This window comes from Corvus brachyrhynchos, unplaced genomic scaffold (assembly GCF_000691975.1).
Source record: "Corvus brachyrhynchos isolate BGI_N302 unplaced genomic scaffold, ASM69197v1 scaffold200, whole genome shotgun sequence".
Lineage (NCBI taxonomy): Eukaryota > Metazoa > Chordata > Aves > Passeriformes > Corvidae > Corvus > Corvus brachyrhynchos.
This window is the reverse complement of record NW_008236184.1, coordinates 7,921,962-7,939,680: the sequence shown is the minus strand read 5'-3', so window position 1 is coordinate 7,939,680 and position 17,719 is coordinate 7,921,962. Positions and strand designations below refer to the sequence as shown.

Genomic DNA, 17,719 nt, shown 5'->3' with positions numbered 1-17,719 from the left:
GGGGGTGGGGATGTCATCCTTTAGGGTTTTTTTAACTCCTTCTTTAGGGCATTGTGTTTAACCAGGCACGGCACAGTTACTCACAGCAATTCCAGTGTCTCCTGGATACTAGAAGAATGAGTAGGGTAACACTGCAAAATAGCTGTCCACTTGCTCATGACATTCTTTGTCCAGACAGCACCCTCACATACAGGTCAGATCATGCAGCCCACTCAGCACACATAGAAAAGCAAAAGTTTTTACTTCTTGCTATGCAATTTCCTTGAAGTAACCCCATTACAACACACTTAATGTAAACAGAGCTTTGCACCATTTATGGTGATGGGTGAGCCCCGTGTTGTTGAACAACATTTCCTCCTCCATCATCCCACGCCAGCTACCATTTCAATAAATATTTAATAAGTAGACAAGAAAACCGAGAAAGCTTCACAGCTTGAGGTTTTCAGGTACTACACACATGATGTTGAATTTATCTCCTGGAAAGCATATGGACACTGTATCCAGAACCCAGAGCATGAACAGCACAGGACAGGTACAGCACACTGACCTGAGTACCATTAAAACAGTGCCATGATTAAAACAGCAATGCCAGTTCACAGAGCAAAATGTTCATTTTAGACAAGGCAAGAAGCTGGAGACTGGGACCTGTGATCATCACAGACTTCAGGGGCCTCCCACTGTCACCAGGAACATGCTGAAATATTTCCACTGCATTCTCCACTCCAAAAATGCCCTCGCCCTCTCTCACACCTCTTCTCCTAAAAAGATCATCTGACGGGTGCAGATAACTCTAACCATTCAAAGAAGCATCCTAAGGGTAGAAAAGAATAAAATTTTTGCCTAGGAAGACTATGATTTTTTTCATCTGTAAGATAAATTCCAATTACTTATATTCATTCTCCTGTAAACCACTTGATCCTAAAGCAGCCCTTGAATTTAAAATCTCTCTACAGCTGGTTTGCTGGAAGCAGTATTTATTTTCCCTGCCACTACTCTCTTCATCTCCTGGTGCAAGGTATTACTGATTATTTTAATTTCTTTTCTACAGAAGAGAAATGGATGCACACAGACAAACAACTGCAGTGAGCAGAAGAGGAAGAAGGCTTCATCTCTGAATTAGGAATTTGCGTACTGGTTTTATCTGTAACACCCACTGCAGTACTTTATCCCAGACTCTCAGATCACAAAAGACAGAGCAGACAGTGACTCACTGCAATTTCAGTTCTGCATGTAGCGCTTCACGTGGACCAGTCAATTCTGATTCTGCCAAACAGCCTTCACAGGCACTCAAAGTAAACCAGCTTCCCTAAGAAAGAGTGCCTATTCATATGCTGACTTCACGAGGAAAGCTCCAGAGATGGAAGGGAATTTAGTCAATGTTTCCCCTTTGTGCTGTAATGATTTAAGATTCAATTAATACAACACGAGGAGGCACTAATTCCAAAACACCTGCCTTCGTGATAACTGGATTAAGACCTCCAAACTTGCTGCACTCCTACCAGTGCCAGCCTGCCAAATGACAACAGTTGTCAATATCGACCAACTGGAGGCCGGGTTTTCCGCTAAATCCTAGAGCACTCTTTAAAGAGGATTCCCCACAAAACAGGAAGGGAAAAAAATAGAAAAAACACCCCACTTGACAGCTCTGAATTTGTTTAGTCAGAAGTCACAGCTCCTCCCCTGCACACTTTGAAGGCTGGAGACTGGAAACGCTCCTATCAGATCCTTTCAAATCCCTCAAAGGGAAGAGATAAAACCAAATAAAGGGATAGGGCATCCTCAGAGAAGAGAGCTACTCCCACACTGATCAGTATACTCTGGGCTCTAGAGAGAACGGCTTCAAGAAATATTTCGGGGCAAAAGGCTGTCAGGGTGGGGCAGAGCAGAGCAGCTGGTTGCATTGGGAGAAGAGCCAATAGGTTTGGGGCTTAGTTTGGGGTTTTTCTCCTCTCCTTGTGCCCCTCAAAGCAGGGAGTTTCTTCAGATTAGTTTGGGCAGCAGGAAAAAAAAGTGCCTCAGAATTAAGACCATGCTGGTCTGAAATCTAGGGCAAAACCTTGAGGCCGGTGTGCCAGCCCAGTAATTAACAAAGTGAAACACTTTCTTACCTTTTCAACGCCACAGAAACTATTTCAACCACACAAGAAGGAGCTGATTTTTTTTACCCTTCCATCACCCTCGCCTATCGTGACCTATTGGAAGCACACTTGAAAGCTCTATCGGAGCGCTCTGTGATACATAACTTCCATTTTAGTGAAACAATCCATCTGCTCCATGTGACTCAGAGCCTGCTTTAAGAATGCAATACTGTTTAGGCCAACGGTTGCACCGCACAAAGTGTTTTGTTCACATGCATTCCTTTGGGATGACAGAGCCTATCCACGGCCCTAACGGTTGGGGCCTGTGGTTTTTTTCCCTCATCCGCTGAATGCTGCAGTGACTAAGCTGACAAAAATTCCTAGCCAATTATAAACCCACTTAAAGAGACAGGCAACCCCCCTGCAACCTTCCCTTGCTATCCTATACGGGAAGTTTCTATACATAGAAAAACATCTCCTCCTCCCAAGGCCTGTGTTGATATAAAAGACTTTCTCTGCGCGCCCAACACTTCAAACATGCTTCCTAAATGGCATCATTTCCCAAAACTATAACCTTTAATCATCCATCTATATCCCTCGCACATCAACCAGGGGAAAAAAAAAAAAAAATGACATACTGACCCCATAATTGAGTGAAAAGCTAGAGAAGCCATTAATGGGGGAAGATGACTGCGCTGGGAAGAGATGAGCCCGGACAGCTATGGAGCACTGTTTATTAAGGAGGGAAGAGTTAAGTGCCCATAAACCCAATATGTTGCAACCAGGGAAAAACACATCAGGAGGGTTACACTGGCATACAAAGTAGAAGGTGTTGATCCACCTATGAGCATAAGCTGAGCTTTAACTAGCAACAACTGAGAACTTCTGAGTTGCCCCTCAAACCCCTCTCAGCAACCGAATTCCAAAAAAACCACCAGTCTTTCCCAAGAGTCATGTGCTGAATTCATTCTCGCCTATACTGTCAAGGGCTACACAAATACATTTAATAATTAGCCTGGGCATACAGAACTGTGCTTTGGGCAGGTAACTACATGTTCACTTTGCCCAGCAAGAAACAGTAAACAAAAAAAAAAAAACCAAAAAAAAAAAAAAAAAAAAAAAAAAAAAAAAAGGAGAGAATGGCACATGCTTTCCAGCTTCAAAAAAGCCAGGCTCTGGGACACCTCAGACCCTCCCCACTTTATGGTGGGCAAACTTGTTGCTAAATAATTTTTAGCGCTTGGCTGATAGCACATGCACATTCCATTCCCAACGCTCAAAAGGAGGGGGAGGAAGAGAGTGGACAACTGAACAAGGCTGAACTCACCTCAGAAGAAAAAGGCAGTTCAACAATCTGTATTAACATATTATTATCCACGCATCTTTTTATTAGAAGTTAGGTCTCAGAGTCATAAACAGACTTGAGAAGGAAATCCCACTATTAGTGGGAAAGACAGCTAAACAAAGGCTGTTTCATGACTGTTAAACACTGAAAAACTTGTTTGCCACATAAAAACAATTTACAAAAATGCTTGAGGACAATTCATTCCTACATTCATGTGTGTTTAGGAAAGGAAAAATAAGAAAATGATTCCTCCTATTCAAAATTTTTAGAGAACATCATGATTCCTATGCAGGATTGAGCCTAAGTTTCCCTTCAGCCCATTTCAAATTTAATTGCAGATCAATCATCACAAAAGATGTATTTCTATGCATTCCATGAAAATTGGACAACTGGACAGGTGAAGGACAGATCATTTTAGGGCTCCCCACCAAAATAAGAAGACTGCAGCTCAAGTTCACCCCTTGTCTGACATCCATACAAGCATTACCTGTGAAAACTGAAATCCCTAGGAAAACTAGCAACCCACTCCAAGCTGGACTCATTGCATGGGTAAGAGCCACAGAGAACTGCAGAAAATGCTAAGCCAGGCTGAGTTTGCCTTGTCCCTGCAACATCTGCAAGAACACAGCAAAAACACAGCTTTCTTTTAGTTTTACACTTGACATTTCCCTGACATTTTCCCTATAACACTGCTAGCTATTCCCAGCTCCCAGTTGTTTTGCAAATTCATCATAAAATTAAAGCCTTACATTACATCTAATTAACTATCCAATACAATTGTCTATTCTATTAACAAACATTTGTCTAATAGATGTATCAGTGGGGCCTGGAAATCCATGTTAAGCATGTTAACGAAAGATTTGGTTCAAGTTTAGATGGGTATTTAATTGCAGATTTAATGTGGCACTGCTGCACAGGAAAGTAAACCAAAAAATTCTCTCAACAAGGCATCACCCTCAGTCTGCTCCAGGATGAAAGCATATTGCTAAGAACAGCAAAGTGTTGCAAATAAAACCAAAAGCATTCCACTTCCAGCCCTAGCTAGCACCAGACTATCAGATTTCTGAAACATCACTAACACACAGTACCTCTAAAAGTAAATTTAGGATGTTACTGAAGTTTTCAAGCACTTCCTTTTATTTGTCTTAAGTTCAAAATAAATAAACAACATCTTAGAAATCCTCATTGAATGTGATCATAGCCATCACTTCCCTCTCCCCCTCCTCTCCACAGCCTCCGGCCCCTTGGGCTGCAGTCATTCCCTTCTCCCATGAGCTTCCACATAATGTGAGGTTAGACCAGGACTTCCTTTCAAGCACTCCCTGTTAGAAGGTCGTCAGGCACACAGTGTGCAATCTGGTGATGCTTTTGTATTCTCCTGTAAGGAAGAACTGGCACTCTTTTCTTCCCCAGCCTTTACCACACAGCATCAGAGAAACCGAACTGAGGAATGAACACACACACAACCCAGAAAACCAGGGAATTACCATTTCCTATCAGTGACCTCCAACTGCATTTCTACAGGACATTTTTCTGACAATGAAACAGTTTCTTGGCACAAGACAATTCAAGTAAATCCATTAGAATGATCTCTATGTAAAACAGAGTTTATATTACTCAGAGTAACTGGGCATATATATTTAATCACCCCACCACTTACAAGGAATTGTAGTGCCACTGAAATCATGGTGACATTAACTGTGTCATTTCACAATACCTCCCCACAATCCAAAAAAAAACTAAAAAAAAAAAAAAAAAAAAAAATTCTCCAACAGCATGGATGGCCATTAAAATGTGGCTACACATCACTTGGTGACCATAAACACACCTCTGGACTGACAGAGATAAAGCAAGTTGAAGCAAGTGCAAAATGCGATGTCTTCAGAAGATGAAAGTGTAAGTAGAAAAGACAAGGAGTCTTTTCAAAAAATTCAAACTTTTTTTCATTCTTTATTCCAAAATGTGGGGAAAAGTTCTAAATCTTTTCAGAGTATTTTTAAAAGTTCATTGTTTCCCTTTTTTTGAAACACGTAGCGAAGTGATGGACTGAGCTCACTGCATTGTCTTTTCATACTGGAAAACGAAACTCCCAAATTTAAAGACCTCTCAAAACAAACAGTCCTCTACAAACCTTTGTGCCAAAAGAAACTAGGAAGCCACGATGAGTACTTAACATTATCACAAAGTTTTTGGTGGCTAGCGTTGGCTGCAAGATTCTTCCCAGGTTATGCCATTTTATAATAGAACAAAGAAAAATGGCAAGTATACATTTGTTTAATTTTAGCCCTTTTCTCAGAATATAAACCACTGCTACAGTAATTAACTGCAGATTGGCCTAAACTGCTCTGCGGCCATTCCAGCTTACTAATTAAATATGCTCTCACAGCCATAATAAAAATTCTAGGAAACCTCTGGCTGGAGAGCAAACTTCTCAGGAGGGGAGCGAAAGTCAGCAAAAAACTTCATTCAGAAGGAAAACACTAATAAATTTTTTTTAACATGCTCCAGATTTTTCTAACTCAGTGACACCAACTGTGCCTTTTACAATTATTATTTTTTTGTCTGTTTATTCCTTTCAGAAGATGTTTATTTCCTGGAGAGTTTACATACCAAGCAAATACAACCAACAAACAACCTGTCCATTTCAAAATATGCTCAGGTTTATACCTCATTTTTTTTTAAACCAACAAAGGTAGGATTAGTGTTACATAGACCAGCTTCACTTAACATTATACCACATCTAATTTGCTTACTGCAAGAGTAAAACTTAAAACATGTTGTCCTCTGCTGACACACGTAATATCAACTATATTTCAGTGTTTCAGAAAAAAGCATGCAAACATAATTTAAAGCAAAAAAGTAATTTGATTCAGCATCTCTGGCTCCCAACTTCTTCCACTCTCTTCCTGCCTACATAGTTCACGTATGTTCGCTATTTCTAAAGGACAGGGGAATACAGTGAATACTCCTCAGAGAAGGGAAGACAAGGAGAGAAAAGGGGGGGGGAATAAAAGTGCAGCACATGGTCTTCAGCACTACTCTGCTGAATCAACAGGGAGCAGATTCCCAGCTGGTGCACACTGTAAGCACTGCACAAGTCAATGGAGCCATGTCAAATGATACCACTCAACTGCATTATCTTCTGAGCTCCGTGTAAACAAACAGGAGCAGATTCCGAATATTTGTGAGAATACATCATGTTACTGTCTCCATATGTTTAAACATTTTAGTAGAAGGCACATATGGACCACTCTTCCCACTCACTGTCATTCTCTCTCTCCTGATCCTCATACACCGTATCTTTTCGGGCCATTGTCAAACCAATTCAAAAACGAATAAGGATACATTTTCATTAAAAACATTTTGTGCTTAGCTGCCATCTGCTTCATCGGCCTCCAAATCCTCACATGCCTTTTCTGTGGTCCTCTGTTTCACACATTTGGAAGCTGAAAGTTTTCTCCTGTTGTATTGTGCAGTGAGGTCTACATGAAATATTGTTTCATGTCAAATTCACCTCTTTTGAACCAAGTGCTTAATGCTTACAGCCCTAACCTGTGTCCTCTCTACAATGCCAGCTTACACATCCTTTTTTTAATGCCTAAACTCTAATCTTAAAGCTCCCTCATGCACTTCCGATACTCCCCATCATTGTTTTTATGGGAAGCATGGCTATTCCACCCCATTTGGGAAATATGGGAGCTCTAATTCACTCTCTCACAAGGGGAGGACCCAGACTGTGCTCTCATCCTGTCCCACAGTAGCAGCAGCTGAAGCCAACACCCCTTTCCCCACAGACACTAACAGCCTGTCTCCCCCATAACCAGATCCTTGTCTCTTTTCTGAGTAGGAAAAGTTTCAGCTAATATTTGACACTGAGCATCTCCAGTTTAATTGAGGGAAAGAAGACAAATAATTAAGATAGGGAGAAAAAACCCAACAGGGCACCATAGGTCTCATATACAGATCACTGCCAGTTTTGCTATTACTTTGCCGAATAGTTTGCCCAGTTCATTTCTTATGGCCCCAGCAATAGCAAAAGTGTCTTAGGAAGCATTAGCTGGACTTGCCTGAAAAAGAACACAAAGGTTACAGCAGACAAGGGATCCTGAACTTTCAGGCAGGCTTTCAAGGGTGTACTTTACATTTGGTTTCTGCAGGCTTGGAAAGGTCTAGTGACTAAGGCAGCAGACCTCAAAAGTTAGTCATCAGCACGAGGAATATAGAAAACAACCAAAGTTTTCTTTAGAGCAGATCACTGGACAGGCAGAGCAAGTGTGTCATCAGACACAAGTCTTGCAAGGGGTACAGCAGGAACAGTTTTTCTGGTTCTCACATCAATTTCTGAGGGAGATGGAGGCAGCTTCCATAAACCTTTCCAGCAGTCACAACTGCCAGAAAAAAAGAAAAACACAGAAGGCCATAGTCTTATTTGTATGTCTGGACACTCAGTTTTTATCTTTTCCATCTCTACCTGTGCCCCAAAGCACAAGCACTGATAGAAACAAACAGCTTCAGTACTCTCCTTTTATCTCGAAGGATTCTTCTACTAAACCTGCAACCCCAGTGAGGCACAGCTGGCATTTAATACACTAACATAAAAGTAGGTGCAAGTCAGAGAGAAGAGAGCATGCCAAGCCCAACACAACATGCTGCAGCTCCAAAGAGAGCAAACTAGTATTGCTGCTGCCTTGGGGCACTCAAAGGTAAAGGAATGTACACTACACAGAAACCAGGGCAACCAAACTGGCAGGAGAACTGCTGACGCTTTACGCTGAACCTTAAAAATACCCAAAAAAAATCAGAAGTTACAGTTTCTTTGTAGCTTGCTCTTCTATAGAAATGTCCATGGATTATTCTAAGTCAGACACAGCATACTCTTCCCTCCCTCCTCCTTCAGCATTGTTCCTGCACAAGTTATATTGAAGGAAGCACAAGCTTCTTCCTTTTTTTGTGAGAAAGAAAAAGGAGGAAAAAAACAACTTCCACTCAACAGCAAAACTAAACAGAAGCCAGGCTACTTAAAGTACCAAGTGTTCCCACACAACATTTACCCACCAACTTCAGATCTTTCAGCGTAAAACCTAAACAAGGACAAGAGAGATTTAATACACACTCCTCCACAGAGCCAGAGCAAGAAAAATAAAAAGGCACAAAGAAATCCTGAATGATAGAGAGCATTTTCAGTTTAACATTACTGTGACGCACAAGGAGAATGTCAGGGTTAAATCAGATACTGCACTAGAAAAATATTCCCTGGAAAATAACATAGGTGTCGTATCGCTACTGGTAGGAAAATGCCAACTGAAACACTCAGTAACTGAAAAGTCCTTGCTTCTATTCTTTTTCATGTCTTGTGTGATTCTGTACTGCAAGAGTCCTCTCCTGATCAGAAGTTCATTGCCAAAGTGCCCGAGCAATCTAGCAGGGGAGACAAAAAGCTTCCTTTGGAACAACTGCACTTTTATACCTCGCTTGTTTTTCTTCAGAGCAGGAGTACTTCAGGGTTGTTTTCTCTTTAGACGAATGGCCCACAAATTTAAAGTCATCTCACTTCAAGTCAGTGGCTTATCACAACAAACAGATTAAAACAGGTCCAACGTTCTCACTCTTTTTATTGATTAGAACTTGATAATTTCTTTATATGCTCTGCATCCTAAAATACTCTAAACCTAATTGTTTTTCCACACTGTAATGCTCTTAACAAGCCTTTCAAGGCTCTTTTCCAATACTTGCTTTCTTCTCCACAATCTCCCATGAAAGGAGATGAAAGCATATATGGAAAAACAACCCCATTACCTACACCCTTGCCTTCAAAGTTCTACTATCGCAGTCTAACTATGACCTCATTTTATTTAAACAAATCTTTTCTCATGTGTATTTGGGATCCAAATTATTTTAACAGTCCCTTAGATGCCAAAAAAAGGTTTTTTGCACATTACCTTTGTCTACTCCAAATAGGCAGAGCACACAACAAAAAGCAAGTAAGTTGTTATATCTTATTAAATACACTCTCGCTACATCCATTCAAACCACTGAGGGCAATGAGGTTGCACAGGAATCACCCTGGTCACCCTCTCTAGACAACAGAGTTACACTCTGTTAATGAAGACGTAAATTTGGCCTGCAGGACTCATAGCAACACTCCCCTCGCCCTGGGCAAAGCACAAAGTCTCCCAGTAACAGGCTGAGGGGGTTTCTTTGCTTTGTTTAAAAAATGAACTTTATTTCCTGTAAGTATTGATAAAAGCACATACTCCAAATGCCTTTTTGCAGAGGTATTTTTGGCATGTGTTGACTGAAACTGCCCCACGAGCTACTTTAATTGCAGTTCTAATTGAACAGGAGGGCTCCACAAGCAACTGACTAGCCACTTTAGAATAAACATCCCCAGATGAAGGTAACCTGAATGTAGTCCTGATTTCTCTCACACTGTGGTGTTTCCTATCATTACAGCAGCTTTGGTCAAGACTGCATGTGGAATTTAGGAACTGTTCCTCCCAGTGATGACTGCTTGTAATTAAGTCCTACTGATACTGCAGGGCTCAGCTTTCGTAAAGTTACAGGATGAACTCAAAAAGCCTGCCATGTAATCATGTTACCTGAGTAAACTATGTGTTTGTTTACTCTATTTTTAAAAAGTGAGGAGAGATCAGGTTTTGTTTTTGCTAATACTTGCTACCAGAAAGACATAAATCTGCCAGATAAGAACAAAACAGACAAAGATAACTTCATCAGGAGTCAAGATATCCATGGACTCTTCAACTCTACAGACTGCACTGTGAAAATTCATGTCAATAAACAAGTCCTTATGTACAGAATTTACCATTACAGGAATGTCTGGAGGTGCATGCCAAGGGAAGCAAAAAACAAAGTCCAGTTAACAGCTTCAGCAAGGCAACAGCTCTGGCACACACGTAATGTCACTTCAGCAAGGAGCAGACGGCATTCGATGGCCACCTCCTGCCAAAGTCCTCAAGGGAGGTAAAGCTGCCTCCAGCTTTGTTATAATGGCATTGGTTCCACACTTATATTTTCCACCTTTTCCATGGGGAAGTAACTCAGGGAGTTCATTGGGTTTTGTTTCACAGTTGTTGATTTGTTGGTTTCTCTTTTTTGTTTTTTAAGTGAGACGAACCTTTACTGATCTGACTGGGGAAGAATCTATTTGTGTGGCAACTGGGTAACTCATGTAAACTATAAACAACTAGAATAAAAGTTTCAGTTGCTGAAGAGCTTAAAATAAAACCACAAAATTAAATCTTTACTTCCAAAAGAAGTAACAAAAACAAGATATCTACTCAAGTCTTACTTTTCTGGCAGTGGTTGGTGGTCCAGCAGCGGTAGTTGTACTCATTGTTAATAGATGTCTTCTCACACAACGGCTTCTCTTCCATTGTTCCTGGACACAAGTCCCCACATTCCTTTGGAGGTTTATTCCCAACGATGTAGTTATTGGACACTGCATCTAGGATAAGAGACCAGTCCACCGTGGAGAGGTAACACAGGTCAGAGTTCTTCTCGATCCGTATGGCCCCGCGGGTGATGTTCCTCAAGTTGTGAAGCCCAATCTCTTTAAGATTTGTCATTTCAAAGATAACCAAGGCATAGTTGTAGAAGAGGTTTCTTCCACGAATGACTGTGAGGTTGGGGAAGAGATCACTGAGGCTTTCCAAGCCTGCCACACGGAACAGCAGCAAATAGTCAGTGATGACAGTGAGCTTTGGGAAGCGGAAGTTGCGGTAATCCTCTGCTTTGGAGATGAGCAGGATCTGCAGGAAACCCTCGATCACTGTGCAGTTCTCCAAGCGCTTCAGCTCATGGATATCATTGCGAATGTCAACATTTGGCCCGCAAACTGAAATGGAAAAGGAGGAAGAAAAGTTAGTAAATAAGGCATTCCTAAGCGTTTTGAAACTGGAACACAAGAAGGATATTCTGATGGTCATAAAATTTTTAACTTTTAATTAGGTTGCAGTGTTAAAATAGAAAAAGAGTGCTTAATTTACACCTACATGGAATATTCATTTCATTTAACCTATCACCCTGAGCACTACCAGGAGCAGCATGGGATGGCAGCTCTCTCTCTATTCTGCAGCACACAAAGAAATGTTGGTTTATGACTGCTGATGACAAGAGCTCGACTACACTGAGGAATACAAAGATAAACCAAATGCATTTGCACACCCTGCTTCAAATTAGATCCTGATGTGTGTGCCCAGAGCAGGGCTTGAGCCACATCACTTCAGACCAGTCAGGTAACACAGAAGGGATCCACTGGTCATTACGTTACTAATTCACTCCCCACCCTGCTTAAGACACATGCACACAAAGAGGGCACTTCCCAGAAAATTACAACTTTGGTCTCAAATCACTCTTTCTTTCCAGGGTCACATGCCAAACAAGCTTTAATTCTTGGAATACTAGTCTTGCAGTAGGTCAGCAATAACACTAAATCCACAGAAAGCTGGTAAGCACTTCCTGCTCTGTGACTGGGAAGAAAACAAAGTGCTTGGACTTACAGCACTGAATTCCTGTTTGCATGTTCCAGTAAACCAAGTTTCACTAATTTTGGCACCAAGATATAAAAAAGTCTCTTGAGTTCTAAGAAACACAGGATAAATTTATTTACAAGAACACACACCATCACAGTGAAGAATCTTTCCTTGAAAACAGCAGATTGAACTCTATGAACTCTCAAGAAAACAATGACCAAAATGATTATCCCCTAATAAATCTATGTATTAAGTCTTTCCATATTAGAGACATATCACAATAACAATGGCTGGTTAAAGGGGCTGGAAGACGTGTGTTAATAATGTAATATTTAGACACACACAATCCACTTGGATGCAAAACAAAGAACTACAGAGTGTAGAGAGCTGCTGTTCTTCAAAACCCTCAGAGCTGGTCTTCTTTGGAAAACATGGAAAAAAGATTCCCCATAAGAGATACTAAGTTGCTTGTAAGCAAACAAAGCAAAATGCCTATTTATTTAAGCAACCCAAAACTCAAATAAACCCCAAGCAATTCAATTTTGTGGAAAGGTTCTCTTTTAATGCATGCTAGGCTTAATTATTTTAACAACATCTTTTCCTCAGATAAGGGAAAGGTCTAAACAAGCACTGGAGCCAAAAAACTTAAATTCTAACCCAGACAAATTGTCCAGAGATTCAGAAATTGCACTGACAATAGAAAGCAGTCTTTCCATCCCACAACACTTATCTAAGGCTAATAACTTAAGCTAACAAAGGATCCAGAGCATGAGCATGCTAAAACCACAGCAACTCTAATACCCAACAAGGACTTAAAGACTTCTAAGTCTTAAAAAGACTAAAGGACTTTCTGGTTAGAGGGACAGCATAAAAAAATAAAATAGGGCGAGAACTCTGTTAGGAAACAGATGTTCCTACACAAACTATTACCTAATCTTCCTTCTGTGAAGATTCAAGCTGAAAGCAAAGGCTATTAAATCTGACTCGCTGCACTGAAGTAGCTATGTGCAAGAAAGTTCATTCCCTAGACCTTCAAAAAAAATAATAAACACCAAGACTAATGTACCACCAGGAACACTTGGTCCTCATGAGCAGTGAGACAGTAAATCCCCATTTTCATACATACTGACTCCAGGAAAATTGGTCACTACTGCTGGAACATGTGTCGAGGCTTGAACTTCAGGAAGACATTAAAAAGGGTGAATGGGTTGGCACTACCCAGCTTTAGAAGCCAGATGGAAGAGGGGGAATGTTAAAGAACTCCAAGATAGTAGATCTGGTAAGAGATGCACTGGTTAGTGCAGAAGAAGTGAGGGGTTCTCCCCTGAACCTGTAGGAAAGACAACCTCAAGCTCTATTAAATTCCTTTAATGAGCTGGTACCCACGTCTTGCTTTCAACTTCAGAAATCATCTTCTAAAGCCACCATCCCTCCATCCACCCTAGGGACTGTGCCCTCTGCCCAAAGGGTATTTACACTCTTGACACTGGGCTTCTCTTGTTTTGAAAAGCAAGTCAGAACACACAGAGTGTTTCCCATTAAAGCCTTTTGGTTTCTATCTCTGCCTCCTGGCAGGCCAAGGTGAACAGTATGGCTCCTGCTATGGCAAAGAAAAAGTTGCAGAATTTATTTTCCTGCCATAAAAGTTTAGAAAGCCTAACTGCTCCAAGCCCTTTATTTTGTTAAAGAAATAAAATTTGCACTTGCGCTGACATTTTGCAGGCAAGGTTCCAGAGTGATGGGTTTAAAAACAGCTGAGTTACAATACCCCAAAGAACAATTTGTAAGAGAAATGGCAGCAACCGTTAACTAAAGCATTATATATCTGTTCATGTCTCTGTTTGAGGCTGGGCTTTCAAAGTCATATTGCTTTTAGTTTTATGTTTGTTTCAGCTTGAAAGTTACTTAATTTTAGATATTTAATGCTTTTATAAATCAATGAAATTTCTAGAGCTTTATGGCAAAAGTATGCACTCATTTGCCTCAGTTATGAAACATCATCCTCTTAATATGGAAAAGGATGAAGTCCAGTGGGGTCCCACATTAGAAACTGATCACAGATGAGTGGCTGTTGACATTTTTGATTTAGGAACTTATTAGTTCATCTAGTGAGTTACGCTTTGCAAAACTTCACACATATAATGAGAACTGCAGAGACACAAATGGGAAATAGAACAAGCATGGTAGGCCATCCTGACACTTGGAAAAAACAGTTCCCATTAAAGCAGATTCTTTTTTAAAAGAAATTTCTTTTAAGTTCACATTGTTCACCAGACTTAATTATACCACAATACATCATCTTTTTCTCACGTTTTTCTTGCTGCCCTGAAAAGGATTATATGAAAAACAAATTAATCAGAGCTCAAAGTCAACTCCAATTTCCATCTGGCTGTGCTGTGTTTTCTTTGGATCCCATTTGAGAGAAAGCGTATATGGACTAACAATATAAACTGGTCTGTCAGACACAATGAAGTGCACAGAAAATGCTCTTTAGAGCACTTATACTCCATTTAACAGTTTTGGACATTCCAGTTCAGAGAATTTCTTAAATATGACTAGGATAACTTGCCTTTGTTTCACGTTCAATTCAGAATTGGAAATTAACTATTATGTATTTATTTTGCTCGCTAACAGAACATAAAAATGCAACAGCTGTTTATTACCCTGCCCCACTAGCTCTGGGTAGATTATAAACGCCCAGGATAATTACCAATAGTCAGATTCATGCTGTTTTCATTCAGCTGCCTACAGATTTCCAAGCCTTTCCTTAAACTGCCTATCATTTATCAGACTCAGCCTAAACCAAGTACCTAATTCAGAGTCAGAAATTTGTTCTTTAAAGACAAATGTATTTATTTGTTTAAAAGATAATTCCCCAATATGGTAAAATACTGAAGAGAAGCACTGCACTCTTTACCTAGACAAACACAAATGCCTCCCTGGAAAGAGCTCTTTAGGCCAGAAGTCCTGAGCTCCACCTGGTATTCAACAAGAAGCCCACTTGTGCTCTTTTTTTCTGGAAGCATCCCATTGGCAAGCTGCAGGGCATGTAAACTTCCAAAGGGAATAGAAATACCCACTCCACACTGCAGTCTCCCAAACAACCTGCAGCCCATTCCTAGTCAGAGGATAGATCCAAGCCTACTCATGTAACTGAGATGGGGTCAATGAACTACCAGGAAAAGTGATTGCACGTAACAGGTTCATATGAGAGTAATTAATGCTCCTTGATCTGGCAGAGCCTCCTGGCAGGTCTCTGTCTAAGTGGTGCTCTGGCTGGGACACCACGGAGCAGAGCTGGGGCTGTGAACACACACACACACACACACTGCACCACTGCTGAGGACACAGGCTGGGCAGGCTCCAAACAAGCTGTGTCACAGAGTGCAGCAATCCAGCAGATTCCTCTCGACCTTAACTATGATTTGCCAAAGCTTACTGGAATCATTAAAACCATTCTGCCATGGAGAACTGCCTTGTCACCTTGAGAAACACCTGCTATCTCATCACCATCTATTTACAAAGTAATTTACTCCACACAGCAGCTCCTCACTCTTTTCTTATATCTACCAGTTACTTCAGGTCACTGGTGACTCCTAAAAGGACTTGGACGTTGCCCGTCAGTGTTTGGAAGGAACACTTTCCTCCTTTCTGCAAAATCTCATGCTAGCACAGACAAAGCAGCAGAAGGCTTTCTGTTCAACATTCACCCTACACTACAGCTTCTGCTTGCTACACCACATCCCAGCTGGACATAAATTCAGCACAGCTAATTCACTATCAATGCCAAGGTGTTAGGGGCAGCATTGACAGCTCACACATTCACTGGTTTTAGTAAGAGAAGGATTCATTTCCTACAAGAAGTTATTTCATCATGGTGTAGTTACAAATTTTGTATTCCTCCAGGTTGCTCCATTAGGAGTTCTAAGGAAATGTAACTACATATGTTTTTCTTGAAAAAACCCACACTCCTCGACATTTTAAGCCTTGCCTTTGACCCTTTACTTTTTTGGATGACATTAAAAGGCTGTATTACACTGCACAGTCTCAATATCCTCTCAAATAACCAGAAGTTAAAGACAGAGCAATCACCACTATCTGGCTCTCTCAACACCAAAAGGTCTCAGACAAAGCAGCACCAAGGCAGCTCTGAGTCACCGAGTCAATCCAGTACATCCCTTTCACAATCCTGAACCCTCTTCAACACAGGTCTACTCCAGCTGAGTTAGGCTTCCCCTAGCAACAGACACTTGCTCAGTGTGAGCAGTCACATCTCTGAAACGAGAATGAGGATAGACAGCCTGCCATGAGCATCTCACCAGCAACCTCAATGTCAACTCACACTCACCTTTTTCCTGCTCTCCCTTTGTTTCCCCTCTTCTGACTTCCCTTCTGTGAGAACTGTTTCCTTTATTTCACAGTAGAAATGCAAAGTTTATCATAAATGAGGGTACCTTCAGTGTTTCAGTTTTACAAAGAGCATCCCCTTACACTGGTTGCTGAAAAAAAGCACTAAAGGTGCAGAAATTGTTTTAAATCCATACTGTTTTCCTGTCCAGGGAAACAAGATCTACAAGGTTCCAAAGGGTTCTTTTTTAAGGGAGGGTATGAGGTTGCTCAACTTCTCATCTACCCTGAAATTCTGCACAGTTGGTAACAAGCACAGTGTGTTACCATCGGTGCTGGATGAATTCCCACACAAAGAAAGAACTACAAGGCTTAATACAAAAACACAATTGTGGCTGGTTCTACGTTTAGAGAGTAGCTTGCTCACACCACCACAGCTCACTTTGCCAATAATGGCTTTTCTGAGCACACTCCACTCCAAGGAGAGGTCGGCTTCCCCAGACAGCTACTGCTGCTCTCTGGTCAGCAGAGAGCTGATGTTACTGAGCACGGGAACACTGCTCTCTCCCAAACTGCTCTAATGAAAGAGGCCTGACCACATCACCCCTCACTAATGTCAGCTCAGAGCTGTGGGTCTTTCTGGGAGATCAGCACATCTTCTGAACAGTGCTGTTATTTATTCCCAATGGAGCCACTTCCTTTTCATCATGTGCTTTTTAGTTTTAATCTATGGCAGGTCCTTATAAAGAAAGAGTCCAAAACAGCTACTGAATGTGGCTGCAGTCCAGCTGCCCTCATCCCAGATTCCCAGCATGCAGCATCCTTTTTCAGGCAAGCATCTCCAGAGTTCCCATCCCTCTCTCACAACAACAAAACATGTTTATTGCACTGGGTGGATTTAGATCTGCATAATGTATCATGGCCTGCATATTGACATGTTTACTATCTACTGGATCGACTCAATGAAGGGGTTGTCTGGCACATTGGGAAAAACCCTAGGGCTCCAAAAAAATTCCTTGAAGACACTAAAAGGTTGAATCATAGGAAAAAGGAACTCAACTTAGGATAAAGCAAATCAGCAGGTTTAAAAGGAGCCTCTTACACGACTGTAATTGCTCAGAAGAGTACAGAAGGACACATCAGTGAAAACAGAAGGAACAGTCAGAAAACGTGATGCCCATACAGACTATAAACAGGGGAAAATATAACTTGACCTTAATCTGTCTTTTCATTCTTACTCCTAAGAATTGTGCATGTTTTGAGGAAACTATCATAAAGCCCTAAAGAAAAAACTTTTAAGTGTTATTCAGTCATCACTGAACAGAGTCACTACAGTCCATGGCCTGGGCCTAAGCCTTCTTTGCTCCTGTAGCTTCAATGACATGGAAGGCAAAGGTAGGAAGTCTGAGAAGGAACAGCTTAGCAACCACAATTTCCCTGCGAGCCCATGAAAAGTT

General features: G+C 41.1%; 1 protein-coding gene across 2 annotated transcripts in view; it reads right to left on the bottom strand.

Annotated features, from left to right (window-relative positions):
- The window catches only part of IGF1R (insulin like growth factor 1 receptor), a 167,787-nt gene that overhangs the window by 126,495 nt on the left and 23,573 nt on the right, over positions 1 to 17,719 (bottom strand). For both annotated transcript variants that reach the window (XM_008637811.2, XM_008637820.2), the window contains exon 2: positions 10,733 to 11,278. In XM_008637811.2, the coding sequence (XP_008636033.1) occupies positions 10,733 to 11,278 (546 nt within the window). The remainder of the gene's footprint in view (positions 1 to 10,732; positions 11,279 to 17,719) is intronic.